The sequence below is a fragment of the Anser brachyrhynchus genome, assembly GCF_964034855.1.
Source record: "Anser brachyrhynchus genome assembly, chromosome: 4".
Classification (NCBI taxonomy): Eukaryota; Metazoa; Chordata; class Aves; order Anseriformes; family Anatidae; genus Anser; species Anser brachyrhynchus.
Window position 1 is genome coordinate 2597044 of NC_137698.1, and position 17690 is coordinate 2614733.

A 17690-nucleotide genomic window follows, 5' to 3' on the forward strand; every position below is an offset into this window, starting at 1 on the left:
CATAGTGAATCATTTCTGTAAAACTAGCAGGTGGACTGTTTAATTTCCTATCAAACATATTTATAGAGATAAACTGAGTTGCTGAAATTTTCTTTGCATGAGATTAGTTAAAACAGAATCTTACAGCAGTACAATACTTGATAACACCAGAGGTTAACAAGAGGCATTTTTATAGAACATCAATCATCATTGAAAAGTGCAAATCTATTTCTCCAGTTAACTAGACATTTTCGGTGTGTCAGATCTGATTTTGTGTCAGATTCATTCTTACCCACACTCTGTCGGAGGTTATCATGTGAGCCCCGCATTTACTCTTATCTGCAGCAGTGTTTTTCAGGAGCTGGGATGCTCCTATTGAGCTGTTTGTCTTACATGGTTGCCAGGTGCAAAATGATTTTTTTGTTGTTGTTTGTTTGTTTGTTTTTCTTGAAATCACTTAATACTACTATGATTTCTACAGGTGTCATTCTGTATATCCTCCTGGTGGGATATCCTCCTTTCTGGGATGAAGACCAGCACAGACTCTACCAGCAGATCAAGGCTGGTGCTTATGATGTATGTGCCATATTCTGTCTTCTAAATTATTATCGCTCCTCTAAGTAGGAGCTTTCTAGAGTGAAAAGTGAAACTAGATTTATACTGTAATTTTTATTTTTTGTACTGGCTATCGTTATGAGCCACTCAGTATAGTAAATGTCACTTTAGTAACATGAACATTATAAGGATGGGAATATCTATACTAAAATAGTTTCAGTTTCCCTATGGCTCCAAGCTTTCATTGTCTGGTCCTTGTATAAATCGTAAAAGTTTATGTTATCCTGACAAGCCTGTTAAGACCTCTGCGCTTCTGATAAATATTTCTGAACTCCTAAAGGCCTGTTGTTTTCCTTATGGTTTATCACTTCAACCAATTAGTTATTTTAAATTGTTTCTAAGAAGTCTTAAGTCCTAAAGACTTAAAGAAGTCTTAAGTCCTAAGTACTCTTGTATCGCCCACTTCTGCAAATGTGAGTTGCTCAAAAATAATAGTTTCATTAACTGTATGTGTATTCCAACAATAAGCATTATGACTGTTGATAAGCATCAGCTGATGATTTGGTGACGTTATGAATTTTGCAACATCATCCATTTATATTAAATTAAACAGACAGAAGGCCATTGGTGTTCATCTTTAAGTCATTTGTGAATGATGAAGAGGAAAAGACTGAACCTTCTAATTTTTAAAAGCTCTTAATTGAATCTAGTCTTGGAGAGTACTCACTGAAAGGTGATTGTTATGCTAGATGTGTTATGCCTTTTAGGGGAAATGAACTTAGGGTCTGTCTAGTTTTCTTCCAACCAAACAAGGAATTATGCAGTAATAAACAGGGTGACAGTGGGGAAATACGATTTCAGCTGAGAGGGCAAGAAATGAGTAAGTGCAGAGACTGAACTATACATCTGTGTTGCACATACCATAGTAAATACTTGTGAATACTGCATCTAGATTACAATTTGATACAAATTCCAATGGCCTAAGAATAAACATTTTTTTAGTACTGGAAAACAAAATGCTCAAGGTCGAGGTCTGTTCACAAAGGTATTTTAAGATGTACATATTTTTTATTCCATTTCCATTTGGGCAGATAGTTTGAGTACATATTTGTAAATATTTTGCTGAGCAGGGAGGTGGTAAATCTAATTAGAGTTATGAATTTATACGCTATATACAGTTAGCATTAATACTGACATTGAAATAAAGCAAACAAGGAGTTTGAATAATAACGATTAATATTTTTGTCTTTATTAATAGTGAAATTAGTACTGCATTAGATTCAATATGGCCATATTCCTCTCGGTTGACTGGAGTCTGTTAATCTGTGTGCTGCTGTTAGTTTATCCTATGAATATCAGTTGGCATCGTGTTATTGTAAATATATAAATACTTTGCGTCTGAACCAAATCAATAAGAAGTCAAAACAGTAAAGGACAAAAACATTACTCATAAATCTGGCTAATGCAATCTTTTATAATTGTGGAAAAACATTTTTTTCATTAGAACTAGACAGTAATATTACAGAACTAATATCAATAAATATATTTAGGTAAAATTGTGTAGTGATCATGCAAGATAATATACATGTACATGTTTTTTCTTAAGTTTCCCTCACCAGAATGGGATACAGTGACTCCTGAGGCAAAAGACCTTATCAATAAAATGCTCACTATCAACCCAGCGAAACGTATCACAGCATCAGAAGCACTAAAGCATCCATGGATCTGTGTAAGTAACTTCTGCACATTTAACAAAGTAATTTGATAGAGAAATCAACTCATGGTATACTTCAGCATACAGTGGAGGTATTCAGAGGATAGTTTTTGTCCTTGTTTGTGCTGTTCTTTCGCAGCTATTTAAGTAGTAGAGTGCACAATTGTGATTATACTTATACAGTCAATAGTTTCATACATTGAGGTCTCAGTCTGGAATAAGAAATTTTGTAGAAGCAAACTTCTTTGCCTTGAATTTGTGATGCAGTTGTTCACTGCCATAATTAGAAAGTTATTTTAAATTCTGCAGGAAAAAAAATGTACAAGAAAGTAACTTTCAGTTGCATAATGCTTTACATCGTTTTCCTATAACCATTACAATGAACATGAAATTTAAAGGCAGGAGACTAATGGACTTTTTGTAAGCCAATTTACTGTTAACAGAGGTAGACTGTGTTACTGGATTCAGGACCACTTTCCAATTCTCAATATATTTTACACTTTGACTTTACAGGCAGTCTGGGCTGATAGTTTGAAAGTCACAGTGAGGTGTACAGCTGGTTGCCAAGCCTTTATTCTTTCCAGCAGGCTGCATTATCTTGCCTGTAAGATTGTGATGCAAATTAAGTTGGGTTACAGAGAAAATGTAGGTACTGCTGAATTTTCTCTGAAATATTTCCTACTTCTGTACCTCACCTAATATCATTAATGTTAAAGAAAATCAACCCTCTTGTTTTAAAACATCTTTTCAGGAACTATAATTTAGTATATTATTTTGAGTATGTTTATACTGTGTAACCCAAGTTCTAAGATTTAGTGTTCTTCTTAGTCCTTATTAAGGAAACTGTGAAAAAATGATTTATTTCAAGAGGACGTTACACATAGGAAAGACTGGGTAAAAAGAGACCTTGAGGTTTTTGTTGATTTGGAAATTTACCAGATGTGTCAAAGCCTGCAGAAAGCAATATTCACGTAGGGTAGAAATTGAAGATTCAACTTGGGACCACATGAGTCAGAATATGTATGTTGTAGAGTAAATAAAAAGCTACATGTCTGTCTGAGTGCATTAAAATAAGTCTTTTCTTCTTCCCTTAGCAACGTTCTACTGTTGCCTCTATGATGCACAGACAAGAGACTGTAGATTGCTTGAAGAAATTCAATGCAAGACGAAAACTAAAGGTAAGAATGAAAACTTCTGCAAGGATGAGTAGATAATTTTGGAAAGACAAAAGTGTGATTTGGCTTGTGGTCCGTGTATAAAATAAATGGACCCCAAGGGAATTTTTCTTGAATATTCCTATAGTGAACAATTGGATAGATGAGCAGCTTTTGAGTGTGAGGTTCTTAACTTTTAATGAAAGAGAATAGAACATAATATTTTCATGTGAGCCGTGATACTAAGCATTAAAAAGTATGCAATGCTGGAATTGATATATCCTTTTGCAAATCTAATTGTCTTTCTAACCAATTACAAAGAAATGTTTTAAGAAAGAAAATTTAAAATTAGTATTGCATAGTTTTGTTGGATTCAAAATCACATCAATCACCTTCATTTATACACATTAAAAATATTTTTTGAAGGAAAATGACTTAGGTTGTTCTTCGAGGTTATCATGTATTTTCTCCTGACCAGACAGCGTAACTTTGCAAATATGAGCTTTTCTAATTAGCACATTACAAATAATAAACTCCTCTTCCTACCAAAAAAAATAAAAGAATCTAAGCAAGTGAGTGAAGTCTGTTTTATATTCAGCAATGTATTATGCTGTGCCTGTGAATACTCATGTTTTGGGTATTATATACTCACAGTCTGTAACTATGTGAGATTACCAGGATGGCTAGCAGATGCGTAATTAAGATTAGATTATAATTTATGCTCTCACACCATCATGAATGACAGTTAATGCTCAGACAATCCATTCTTTCAGGGTTAATTAAGCAGTTTATGTAATGCATGCTTGTTTACTTTTTTTCCTGTTGTGTTCACATTCAATATTTTAAACAAGTGTGTTGCTAATTTGAGAATATATATGTATACACAGGGGGCCATTTTGACAACTATGCTGGCTACCAGAAATTTCTCAGGTATGTTCGTTGAGCTCCAGATTCATAGAGTTTTTATATTCTGATGTCTGCAATAACTAAGGTGTAATTAGGATTTATTAGTACACAAAGATCTTTGTTATTAAGGAACCTATAAACATGATCTGTCTCACATTTTTTTTTCCTTTGCAGAAACAAGCAAGAGAATTTAAGCTATTTGGGCTAAATAGAATCACTTGTAGCAGACATCAGTGGTGTAATTTTTCAGTAGAATGTGGGTTCCTTCTTTTTACATGTTTAGTGCTATCTGTTGAAAGACAGATGGAATTTTCCTGTCTTATTTTGGTGGACGAAAATCACAAATAATACATATAATTCCCTATGAGTAAGTATGGTCAAACAACAGTCAAAAAGTCACTTTTCTATATGTGAAATCTCATTCGAGAACTTTATTGCATCTTGCAATTAAAAAAAAAAAAACAAACAAAAAAACAATGTCCATTCTTTATTGCTTTGCTAAGAAGTAAGAAATGTACTAAAATTGGTCCATCTTTTCCCTGTCTTCTGTTGCCTAGTTTGTTATACTGAGATGTTTCCTATTTATGAAATAATTTTGTAGTGAGTGTACATGGAGATTTAGATCTTTATATTAAATAAATTTTAATAGCAAAAACTAGAATATGTTTGCTGTTAGTAGAGTTAGAATTGTCCTCAGTAGCAGTATGGCTGGAACTATGATGCTATGCTGAATTTTTCATTTTGCCATTTGAAATCCTAAGGGCACAGTTGAAAAGAATGCCAAATTTAAAAATCAGTAATATTACATATCCTCCTACTCTGGTGATGTAACTGTTGGAGCATAACTTAATTTATAGACAAAAACATGATAGTGCTTTGGGCATGTTTTGAATAATAATAAGCTCTGAATAATCCAAAATAAATAATCATGAATGCAAAAACAATTTGTTCAATTTGCATAGTACTTGAAAGACATGTTCCTTCTTAGTTAGGTTCCTATATTTAATATATACATTCAACACAGAAGATTACATTTATGTAAATTTCATTGGGTTAAGGCTTAATGAATTGCCAACATCTTTCAGTTCATTTTCAAGGTGGGAATGCTGTTGGCTGCATATTTTGTAAAACTTAGTTATTTTTAAATATCAAACAAGTACATCATTTTTCATCACTTTTCATACCTGTCACTGTCTGTATATGTAACAGTCAGTTCCAACTTTCATGAAGGAAAAATGCTGAAGTCATTTTAAAATGTGATTTTGGCATGAAAAGCAAACAGGGTTTTGGCTTTTTTTTTCTTGAAATTTTTCACCTTTCATCTCTGTTTTACACCATAATGACCCCATAGTATCCGTTGATGGCATTTTATTTTTCCAGTTGTTTATTCATTGTATTTCATTGCAAAGCATGCTTTTGAAGGTCATTTGTCCATAACAATGTGGTTATAAAAGTGTTTTATTTTCCTTTTTCTTTCTTCCTTTTATGTGGAATATATATTTCTTGTGAGGTAAGACCCTCAGCACGTGAAAGGAACATCTTTTTTCTCTTCAAAATTGCTGTTTGCCCTAAATCACTTTAATTTCTTCATGTTGTCACAACGCCATTTCTCTTTAGTCTGCTTTCTGGCTTATTAGCACTGCCTTAGGTTTTATTTATAGCTATTGCTTGTAGTTGCAAGAAATCTTTCATTGTGGGCTTAATTTAGAATATGCTAATTGCTTTGCTACTGCAAATTATTTAAATATTTGATTTGTATGCAGTATCTGTGCTTAGAGAAAGATGAATTAAAATATAAAATGAAAATAAAAATAAAAAAGCATTCCAAGCCAAAAACAACAATTGCAAAGGCAGCTGATTATGAAATATGTCCTATAACATAAAATACTGCATAATAATCCATACCAGGCACATTTTAAAGGACATGCTGGCAGTGCCATAAACACAATACTTGTAGTTACTGCTTTTGGTGCCTTCATTTTACTGGCTTTTATTTAATTTTTTACATATAACATGTAATGTTGGTTAAGCATTGAAAGAACTCAGAAGTTTTATGCATAACTGTAGTCAAAGAACCTAGTTTGTTATGAACAGCAGCCTATAAGAGTTAAAGTATGTTTTCCCATAATTTTATAAGCTATAATGGTATAAAACAGGCTTCAAAAGCAATGAACTTCTGGGTTTTTTGGCCGTAGGTTGTAGAAATATCTCCTCCCCTTTGCTTTCCCTAAATGAATTTCTGGAGTGCCTGGAATGTAAGATCTAAGGCTGTGTTGTATCAGGTCCTTCAAGCACACATCACAGCAGTATGTATCCTATCCCCCCAAATTTTTGTAAGGCACTTTATTTTAAATATTAATTCACATGCTTCTGTAAATAAAAAAAAATATACACTGTTCTTGTTGCATAATGCAGGCAAATATATTGCTCTTAATTTTAGTTGGAAATCACGGCCCTTGTGAGAGTTTTAACAGCAGTCTTTGCTGATGTCTGTAGTTTATAAAATGCATTTGGAGGGGTGATGTATCCATGAAATTATAAACGGTAATCTGGCTTCATCATCCGTTTTTTTGTTTTTTTTTTTTCTAATGTAAACAGCAAAGTAATGGACATCAGTTATTTTTGTACAATTTCTGAGGTGGTCTTACATTTTCTGTACCCTGTACAGAGCTAAATGAGCACTTAATGCAGATGGAGCTAGTGAGTAAGCCACAAATACACAAATGAACTTCAGCTTTAAGCCGGATAACTCATTAACTCCAAAATCCTCAACTAGTTGGAGCAACCTCAGTCTAGCAAGCTCCAGTTATTTCTTTTTGTTTGGCTGGTTTGGGGTTTATTCTGTTTTGTTTTAATGGAAGGATACCGGTAATGATGGGAGCTCGTATAAGGTCTGCCTCCCTTTGGTAATGCCAGCTTGTTAGCTGGAGCATTTCTCTTTCAAAAAAGCTTCATACTTCTGAGTAAAACAGTGTATATAGAACAGCACTTTCAATCTAAGCTGTGATATACTTTTCAGTAGGAAGATTGGATCATAAACACCAATAAAACAAAAAACCACAAGGCTTGTTTTGTAATTTATTATTCTTCAAGTCTTTGGCAGTGAGTCATCAAGCATTTGCACTTTAATGAATAGTATATTTGAATTTAGTAGGTCTCCCAGCATGTTTTTCTGCCGTAACGCTTGCAGGTTCTGGGCTGTGGTGTGCATTCTTGCACATTAGCCCTCCAAATTGAGTAATTTGGAATAATTTGGCCTGGTTCTTCGTGCTAGTTTAAGAGGTGGGATATAAAGCCTAAGAAAATCATGGCAAGTGAAATTTTGCCCACAACTTACTTTGAAGAAATTTGATCAGTGTGCAACATGACTGAAAAGTGGCAGGCAGGTTTTTCTTATTGGAAGCAAAGCTGCCATTCCTTATTATTAACTCCTAAGAAGCACTCCTCCAAAACAAAACTTCACTAGCAGATTGTTCTTTCATATTCGTGATTTCCCTGACCTATCACACAAGGAGACTGATACTGTCCCGGTGGGAAGTCCCCAACAAACCATGCTTAGAGGTGATGTTTTAAAAATCAGTTCGCTTTTCATTAAATGGAATAGGCAGTCATGTACCTCGCTGTGCTTTTAAGATACTTTATTGATGTGATATAGGTTACTTCTGTGGCACTCTTATATTAATAACATCATTAAGATACCAGCTGCAACTGTTTCCTGTATGCCACCCAGAAAAGTTCCTAACAACTAGGTTTTGTATTTTATGGTTAACCATCAGCTTTAATCAGTGGAAGAAGAGATGTATGATAATCTGAGGTATTTGTAGTTTCTTAAACGTTATCAACATTTAATTTCCTGTACTCAGAGCAACAAAAGGAGGAAAGAGAAATTGAAAATGTATGTGCAGCAGGGAGGCAATGGGGGTTTGTTGAACAGCTGATTGACCTTAGCGGTGACCATCTGACACTGAAATTACTTGTCTCATTTTACAGCAGCCAAGAGTTTACTGAAAAAGCCCGATGGAGTTAAGGTAGGTTAAACACATGCTTTAAAATACATATTCTTAGTCACCACCTACGTGTAACTTCTGGCAATTCTTAAATTTGAGTATTGTTATTTCTTTTCATGATAAAATGTGATAATAAGTGCTTCTTATTGTGTATTTGAAATCATGAATGTTAGTAGGTGAAACTTAAAAAAATAAAAAAAATTTGAAAAACAAGCATTTTAATAAGTAGAAAATAGAAAACTGCTGGAGAAAATGTTTTATTGATATTTCAGTGAAGGATGATTGTGTGACTCAATGTTATTAATTAGTTTATAAATATAAATGATGGTTTGGTGGTGGCCATATTAGATAGCTAGGTATCAGTGCTTGTCTGCAGCTCTATTGCCTCCATATTTCCCCTTGACTTTTCATTAGATTCCTTGGAAGACCAAAAGTTTTTTCTGGTAGGCTTGGCTCCACATGAGGTGTATCCTGCCAGATGTACTTGCTATACTTGGCAGAACTCGAGGGGTTTAGTATCTCAACAAATCAGCTCATCTTGACAAATAGATCTTGCTAAGAAGGGAACATTTTGGCAGCTTTCATACATGATTTAGAGCTCCTATTCTCATGTCATCAGATCCTGCAGGAGGAGAGATGCTTCACAAATGAGTGTTCTGGATAAATACTTTGAAAAACAGCCCCCCCAAAATTATATATATATATATATATATATATCAATCAGTAATGAAAAATATTTTTTTTTATTTTCTATGAGGACTCCTGAAGACTAAAATAAGTGCTTAAAGCTTTCATTATATGATTCAAAAGAGATCCTTCTGCTCTGTGTTATCTCTCAGGAGTGTGTCCTAGATCTGAATTTTAATTTATTATTCAATCTTAACTTTTTACTTTAACAAAACGTTGTATGCTTAAACACCAGATTCGTAGTATATTTGTCCCCGTTCTCCCAAATATGTACACTTTTCCTATAAAAACATCTTGACACTGGCAACATAAAGTGAGTACACTATGATTTCAGTGCTTCTCACTTAGAAGCAGTAGATACCTTAGCTATACGGAGAAGCACGCAGTCTGTACTACTCAGTCATTTCTGTGGAAAATCCTTAACATGATTATTGTGGAATATATAGATTTTATGTACTTAACAGATATTCCTTTATAAATATCATTCCTCCTACAGGTCTACAATGGTATTTGTTATATCTCAATTGTTATTATAATACTGCAAACAATTGTTGCCAAAATTTTGCCTAAATTACACTTGCTGGGATGTGATATTTTGGTTCTCAGCACGCTATATATCTGCTTTTTGTCTGCATGGTCATGTGGAGCAAAGGGAGTAAATTTACATCTGGGGAAGTCTATTTTGGTCGTTTCTTTTATGGTTACTATATTCTTCATAGCATTTTTCCACTTCTTCCTACAGCTTAAGTTTTTTCCTATTAAAAAGAAAAAAAAATATATACTGTACTCCATGCATTGATACTTTAAATCCAACCAGTCACATTTTCTTCTTTTCCTTTCTCTCTGACTGGTCAATTCAGAAAAGGAAGTCCAGTTCGAGTGTTCAGATGATGGTGAGGATCTTTATCTGACAGATTTTTCCTACGGTGAAACGTTCACACCTAGAAATCAAACAGTTGCATTTAGTTTTGTTAACATACTGCAAGAAGCTGCAAGACTTTACAGTACAATCTTGTGAATTTTAAGCCTGCAGTTGCTATATGAATTGTTCTGCAGTTCTTTCAAGCAAGATTTTTATTTTTTTTACCTGGGGACATACAAAACCAAACAAAAAGTAGATGTAACATTGGCCAATGCAGCTGTCCTTAGTAAATAAAAATAGTAACAAAATAGTAATCTTATAACAGCCTTCCATTAATTTTTAAAATCTCTCTGCGTTTAAAGCTAATAGTATTGCTATCATAAAACGTAACACAAACTACCTTGTGCACAATGAAATAGTATTGATTTAATTGAGCAACTATAGATCAGAGTGCCATGCTAAATGCTTAGGAATCAGAAAAACAATTGCACAGTCTGTCCTTACTGCAGCCTCCCAACTAACTTCCTTCACGGCTCTGAGTTTCATCACAAAGCGTCCCAACTGACAGTCAGTCTCTTTTCTTACTCCTCAGCCTACTCTATAGCCATGTATTCATTTGGCCTCTGTGGTCCCAACAGACCAGCAACTTACTGTACCCTGTTGAATATGGTTTTGAATATGAATTTTGCGATATGCGTGATGACGTGCTGTGATGTCCCAGCCAGCTTCTGCTGCTGCTGTGGGTAGAGGGATGGCAAATGCTCCTCATCCACACCTTTCACTGGGAAGTGCAACTCTCCTTGAAAAGCAAGAAGGTGCTGGTCAGGCGTGGGCAGGCATGTACTTATGTAGGAAAATAGTCGTCTCTTTGGGTGAACAAATATTTTCAGTGACAGAGGATCAGTGCTAACAGTGCCCAAATGAGGATTACTGGAAAAGCATGGTGAAGATATTTCTAGCAGCCCAAATGCGATGTGCTTTAACTTTTCGTTACCGAAGTATAATGTGCAAGATTAAATCCCAAGATGCAGGTTTTGTTTCTTAAAATATTTTTATAATATTTTGACAAAAGATCTGTAATGATTCTACAGTCATGTCCAGATGTTTGGAGCATTTGTGTGTGTCCAGCCTGAACCATGATCAGACCTAAAAGAATGGCTCTTGACAAGTGGTGTGCTAGTATAAAAGTTTTCCTTCTTTACAACAAACAGAAGATCACCACTTTGGTATAACTGAGCTTTAGAATAATTGTTTAACATGATTTTTTCCCTTTTGAACCATTTCCCTCTTCTATTAAAATACATGCAAAATACACAACGTGTGTTAACATATGAATAAAAAGCACAAGTTATGTGCTCTGTGGGAGAGAGAAGGTATAAGGCTTATTGCTGATTTCTCTCTAAGTTTGAAAGTTCAGAATAAATAATATACAGAAGTATAGTATAAAAGTATACAGAAGAAATAATTTTGAATTGCTATCTCTTTCTGCTTTTACTAATGAATGCTATATTCTCATTATGTTACTAAGAAGTTTTGAATATATTTCCTGCAGTTTTCAGCAGTAGCTGTAATGGATATTGTTTATTTTTATAGGACTTTCACCAAGGGAGTATGGACCCAAGCCTGCTCTCCTTACTCAGGCAAAATTGGAATTGGAATTTGATTAACCCGTTTTCATTATGTATTCAACAACAAGCTTTTGTTTGGCATATCACTTTTTTCTTTCTTTTTTTTTTAAGCTACAGGAATAGAACTGTATGAAATCTGGTGAAATATTCATTTCTTTACTCACATTTTTGCTAATGTGTATCTGTGCCTTTTGTTAGGTGCTTTTTGTTCATAGTTTTTTGATGACTAGGCTGTCACCAAAATAAGAACTTTTAGTTATATAACTGGATACATGATTTTTCTCCTGTTTTAGAAGATTTAGTATGCCATCAAGCAGCGTTGTATGTATTCTTGATGTTCCATAATTCCGCTATAGAGAACTTCCTTTTACTGAAGTAGCTGGGTGTTTTTTAAGGTTTTTCCTGAGTAAGGAGTTCAGGTTTTGCCAATTTCACAGTCCCATAAATATCTAAGCAAGTTAGTTGGTATATAAAATACTCACTAATATGTATGTCTTCTTGGAATGAAATTATGCACCAAGGTATTTTTTCTCTCCCTGTCTTGAGTTCAGATACCCCTGTAACTTATGGCTGAAATATCACTGAGTGTGTAGCAGTGAATAGATGAATGAAACTTAATTTGGCAATAACTAAGCTAATTGGGACCATAAAATAAACACTTGGAACTCAATAATAACTCATTTTCTCTTAATAGCTATTTCTGAAGAAAGATCATTGTTTAAAAAATAAAAAAAATAAAAGTGTTTCTTGTTCACAGTGCTCTACAGCAGGACATTGATCTTAAAGAAAATTATTTTGATCTTATATGGGAGAATGGGTCCTACCACAAATATTACTAGATTACATTTAGTATCAAAACATTCTCTGACTTTTTTTTTAAGTCAGTTAAATGTTTGTTAGGGTAAGGAAGTTTGCAACCTGTAATTAAGTAATGCAAACCCTGCTGACATTTCTAGAATCTAGACATGCCCTCTGTAAGTCTTCAGGTTAGCTGCAGGCTTAGTTCCTGCTACCAATAAATCACCTGCCACACCTCTACCAAAGTAAAATAATCATGAAAAATTGTCAAGGATATTAAGTTCAGCGACTTTCCCCAGTGGTGCTAACTTCCAAAGGCTTGAATTTCACAAAACGTTGGCACAGACTGAACTTGAAATGCTTCGCTGCCTGCACCACTGAGAAGCTGAATACTTCATCTGAGGCTACGGTCATTGGGAAGTTTAAATTAGAAGTCAGATGTTTATGGTACAGCTCTTTGTGGTCCACTGTTCTAGGACTTACTCATTCCTTATGCTCTTTTGTATTTATTACTTAGCACATCTTAATTTTCTAATTGGTTTTAGAAAGGCTTTTCTTTAGAAGAGAAAATACTTTACAAGCTGACCCAAAAATTGCTAGAGTTCTTCTTTAAATGATGAAGTTATTTAAATTTTTACAAAAATTCAATAATGAAACAATTTTGAACTTCTGTTCCTTTGTTTTGCAAGTATATTATTAAGCACTGTGACTAAAAGGTTCAGTAGAAGTTCATTTTTGATCAAAGTCTTTCCAGACTCTATATCTATGCACCCAGTTCTGCATGCTGCTTTGGATTGCACTTGTTAAAATTAGACATGATCAAAATGTACATGAAAATATTTCCTAATAATTGTTTAAGAAAAATGACATATTTCGAACTAATTTTTACCTATACTTTAATCTTGCTTTCTAGTGCATGTAAAAAGTGGCTTGGTACATGACTTTTAGTATTTCTGTTCTTTTCATACCATGGTATTTATGAAAGCTGAATTTAAAAAATGGATTTAAAGAATCAGATAACTTCAAACTCACTGCTAAACAACTTATTTGAACTAAGAGATTATATAAGTAAAGTCCAAAAATTTTGTAAAGGCGTGGTACTGTGCGAAGCTTAAGAATTAGCGTGGTGGCCTACGTGTAAATTAAGCAGATACGCAGTGATTTGTGTATTAAGATTACAGATGCTGTAGTGTGAAACCTTACACTTTCAGTTCATAGTACCAAATTGAAAGGCTGATACTCAGTTACTGCAGGATTCTTGAAATCACAAAAAAAAAAAAAAATCACAGCTGGCAATTGTTTTGTAGTAAGTGACACCAAAAAAGCTAAAGGGACACCAGTCTCTTTCCAGCATCAGTTATATTTATTCAGGTCTGTTCCCAGAAGACAGTAGAACAAATGTGTAGATATATGAAGAGCTATGAATAACCAAATATTATTTACACCAGTGATTGGTAATTAGAAACTAAGTACAATTGGGCGCAATTATTTAATACTGTTGCATGACAGGAAATCACAATGGCTATTTAGTACTCTCTTCAAACCCATAATAATTCTTTTTTCTTTTTATATGTGTTTAGCTGCTATTTAAAGGCTTTCTGTTCTTTTAAGTGTCACAGCTGAAGTCATCTATACCTCATACAGAACTTCTTATAGTGCATCTGAAAACTGGTAGTTAGCATGTTTGGAGGAGCTGCAGCTAGCTATCAGATCTATTGTTAGTGTTCTTCCAAGTTCATAAGTTCATCTTTCTGTGATTCTTTATTTCCATATCTATATCTATATATAGATATCTATATCTGTATATAGATGTTCTATACAGAGAGATATAGATACGTTGCCTACCAAGAGTTCTAAGGCCTGTCTGTTTCTATTTTCTGCATACCTACAGATAAACAACAAAACGAACGTGGTAACCAGCCCCAAGGAAAATATTCCTACCCCGGCGCTGGTATACCTGGAATCTTCCTTCTCATGCTATCTTGAAGTTTTTGACTGTCTTCTGTTTGTTCTTCCCTCTTTTTTTTTTTTTCATGCTTTTACACTGTTTGCTTTCTAAGAACAGGTGTTTGAAAAAAACTTTTGTTTGAATTATGTTTTTTTTGTATGTGAGGAAGTCCATCGTTACAGCGTGTTTATTAATAGAAAACATTACGTGGAAGCTGGATGCGGTAGAGTCATAGCATTTGTAACTGTAGTTGGATTTTTTTGCATGCTGTTCCAGAAAGTGAGTAGAATGCGCTTTATGTTGCTCTTAGCTCTTTGCCTGATGATTGAATCTTTTTAATGCTAACCTTTTTGGGGAAAAAGAAAAAAAACACTATTATTTTCTCTGCTTTTGTCTTAGTATAAGTATTGGTATCAAGGAGAGCTAACAGGATTATTGCTAGGCAACCATAAAATAGACCTTATTCAGATTTTCATTCCATATTTGCTGAGACTCAGCAGGACTTTGCAAGTCTTCCCAAGGATCGAGAGGCATGTAGTCCTAAACATTTTCACTTAATTCTCTTGCATTAAAGCTGCAGGAAACATTACTCATTAATAAGCTCTGCTAGGCACATATTACTAATCAGTGCCGTTCATGAATGTTTCCGTTGCAATCTTGCTTTTATTAGTACCTCCTATTTCTTAGGCATACATGTGGCTCACAAATATGAATGCCAGTGTGTAAGTACCTAATTTTGTGAGGCATTGTGTCCCATATGCATGCATGCATCACTTAGGAAATGTGGATAACTCTTACACACATTGGGAGAGATTTTTCATCTTCAATTTTTGGGCAACTGGTACTGAAGCATACATTGCTAAGTAATTTCAAGGACCAGTTAACAGGTAGCAGATTTCATATACGAGCATATGGTCTATGTTTCCAGACATAGTCACAAAGGACAACGGTCAGTGCTGAAAGCATGCTGGCTAACTGCCATTTCAATGGTTATTTAATCTGTTTTATTATTAGTTTCCCCAAATCCTTTAAAAAATAAAATACACTTAAAAATGATGCAAATATCTCTCACTTATCCTGTGCAGCTCTGCCTGGGCAGCAATTGGTAACAATCTACACATTCCTTAACACAGTAGTGTTTATAGGTACTTAGCTTATCCTTAATCTTTATCAATCCATCTGTACTTTTATTGATCATTGTTGTGGTAATACTAATACAAGCAAACATGCTTAAAGAAAAGAGATAATTTCTGGCCTTCTTGTCTGGCCTGGCTCAGACAAGAAAAGGAGCAAAGCCTTTAGTGTGACCTTGTGAAAAAGAGAGCCTCTGCAGGTCTCCGGAGCTTCAAAGCCCTGTATGCATTGGTCATGAATAAGGTCTTTGCATGCTGCTGCATTAGGTGAGATGGTCTTTTTTTGCTGGCTTGCTGTTGAGGAAATATTTATTAGAGGCATCCAGTTTCATCCTCTGGCAATACTTACCATTTGTTCTAGCTCTTGTCACTGTTCAGCATTTGTGAGCTGGCTCTTCTTGCACTCCCTCACACTAATGAGAATGTATTTACCAAGAACTCTTTCTCTTATTTTGTTCTTGCTCAGGAGCCCCAAACTACAGTAATCCACAACCCTGATGGAAATAAGGTATTCAGAAAGAATCAACTCCATCTTGCCTTTCCAAACCACACATTTCATCCACTATTCCACAACAGAGTAGGGCCGTTTCAGGAATTTATGGAGCAAAATCTCATTTCTGCATTTGTTACACCTGGTGTCTCTTGAGCCCGTTCCATCTGTGTTCATCTGCTGCATGTGTTCTGCTGGTTGCTGTGCATCTCAAACTCTTGGGGGAGTCGGCAGCAATTGGCAGAGCTCAGTACCCCGTGCAGCCAGTCTCAGGGAGCATCGTGTACTAATTGTTCCAGCCAAAAATTCTCCATTCTAAGTTTAAAAAAAAAACAAAACAAAAGAATGCTGTTGTCAGAGTGTTGTGAGGTTATAATGACAAGTTTTTTTAGCAGTTGTCACCTTAGATAAAGACATAATTTCAGTTTATCCCATCTGCTGTTTCTCAGCATGCTTATATACCATGTTTTGCACAGGACTTTGGTTTTCTTCCATAACATCATTGAGCAGTTTCAAAAAAATTAACATTTCAAGTGATCAAGAGGTCTTTTTATTTTTATACATTTTCTTCATGCTGTTTTCCTTTCCTTGCGTATTGTGGTGTTTGTGTTTGGCAGCTGGTTCCTAAAACATGTTTTGTTTGTTTGTTTTTTTCATGCATGGACTTGAAAAGGGACAGGAAATATCATCATTTCCATATAACGCATGTTCTAGGTTTCCTGCAAAGAATTTGCTCTTCAACAAAAATTTCCCTGTTTACAGTGCTGACTTAAACATTTGTCATTTCATTCATCTAGTCTAACTACTTGTGATTATTTTATGAGAGAAGGATTGAATCTGAGTGAAAAAATAACGCATGCAGGCATTTCTGAAGCATGAACGTGCTGATGGTGTGTATTGTACTTGTGTTCTCCATTCCTTTATGTATCTCTGTAGAACTTCGAGCTCTTATTTTCATGTTACTGCTTTTTCAGCTCCCCAAGTTTTAACTCAAAGGCAACAAACAGCCTGTTTGAATTCTAATCTAAGCTTTGTTGCTGAAGTCCACTAAAGACCAAAACAAACCACAAATACCATATTGGCATGACTACATCTACTTGACTGTATTATATAATCATAGCAATTAAGATACTCGATGTCCCAAAAGGTCACAGCAGACAAGCAAATCACTTAATGCGGAGAGTTACTCCTAAATTTGTCTGAAAAACTGATTGTTATAGTATGGCAACTGGAGTGGATGCTTCGATATTACAGGCTACATCTGCCGTGTGAGCTTGTGCATGGTGTTTACAACGTGTTTTCGTGTGGGGTTTTTGTTTACTTATAAGTACCTAATATTTGAAGTGAAAGAGCATGATACATCTGTGTAGAGTGAAACATCTAACACCTGCCAGTACCAGAAAAGCATGGTGATTTGTTTGGTTTTGTTTGTGTGTGAGTTGATTCATGTAGTTTTATTTATGGATGCACATCTGTTTTGTTTTTTAAGGTCCAAGTAATGCATTAACTGTTTGAACATTCTTTTGACTCAGCCTTATGAGGAGATAGTAAATAAAGGGCACTGTCAAATTTAGATTTTATTATTTAATTGTAAAACCCTTTTAAAAGTTAAATACAATACCACCTCCAGATTCCATCTCTCAGTAAAAATTAGCCCAATTAATCCCTTTGCTATTGAGCTGAGAGTTAAAGACAAAAAATACTGATCTACTTTTCAAAAAAATATACAGATAAAAAATCAAGTTTAAAAGCTAGAAGGCTTTCAAAAAATATTTACTTATTAGATTTGACAGTGCCCTGTTGATTTTTCCTGTAATATTTCATGTTTT

The 17690-nt window shown here is 34.6% G+C and overlaps 1 protein-coding gene across 25 annotated transcripts in view; it reads left to right on the forward strand.

Annotated features, from left to right (window-relative positions):
* CAMK2D (calcium/calmodulin dependent protein kinase II delta) overlaps positions 1-17690 on the forward strand; it is a 167024-nt gene that overhangs the window by 120371 nt on the left and 28963 nt on the right. For 3 of the 25 annotated variants that reach the window (XM_080591260.1, XM_080591249.1, XM_080591267.1), the window contains 8 exons: positions 461-555; positions 2141-2263; positions 3343-3426; positions 4290-4332; positions 8299-8336; positions 9863-9895; positions 14182-14241; positions 15838-15879. In XM_080591260.1, coding sequence (XP_080447386.1) covers positions 461-555; positions 2141-2263; positions 3343-3426; positions 4290-4332; positions 8299-8336; positions 9863-9895; positions 14182-14241; positions 15838-15879 — 518 coding nt within the window. The remainder of the gene's footprint in view (positions 1-460; positions 556-2140; positions 2264-3342; positions 3427-4289; positions 4333-8298; positions 8337-9862; positions 9896-14181; positions 14242-15837; positions 15880-17690) is intronic. The other 22 variants (XM_080591266.1, XM_080591263.1, XM_080591264.1 and 19 more) reach the window with 11 other exon arrangements.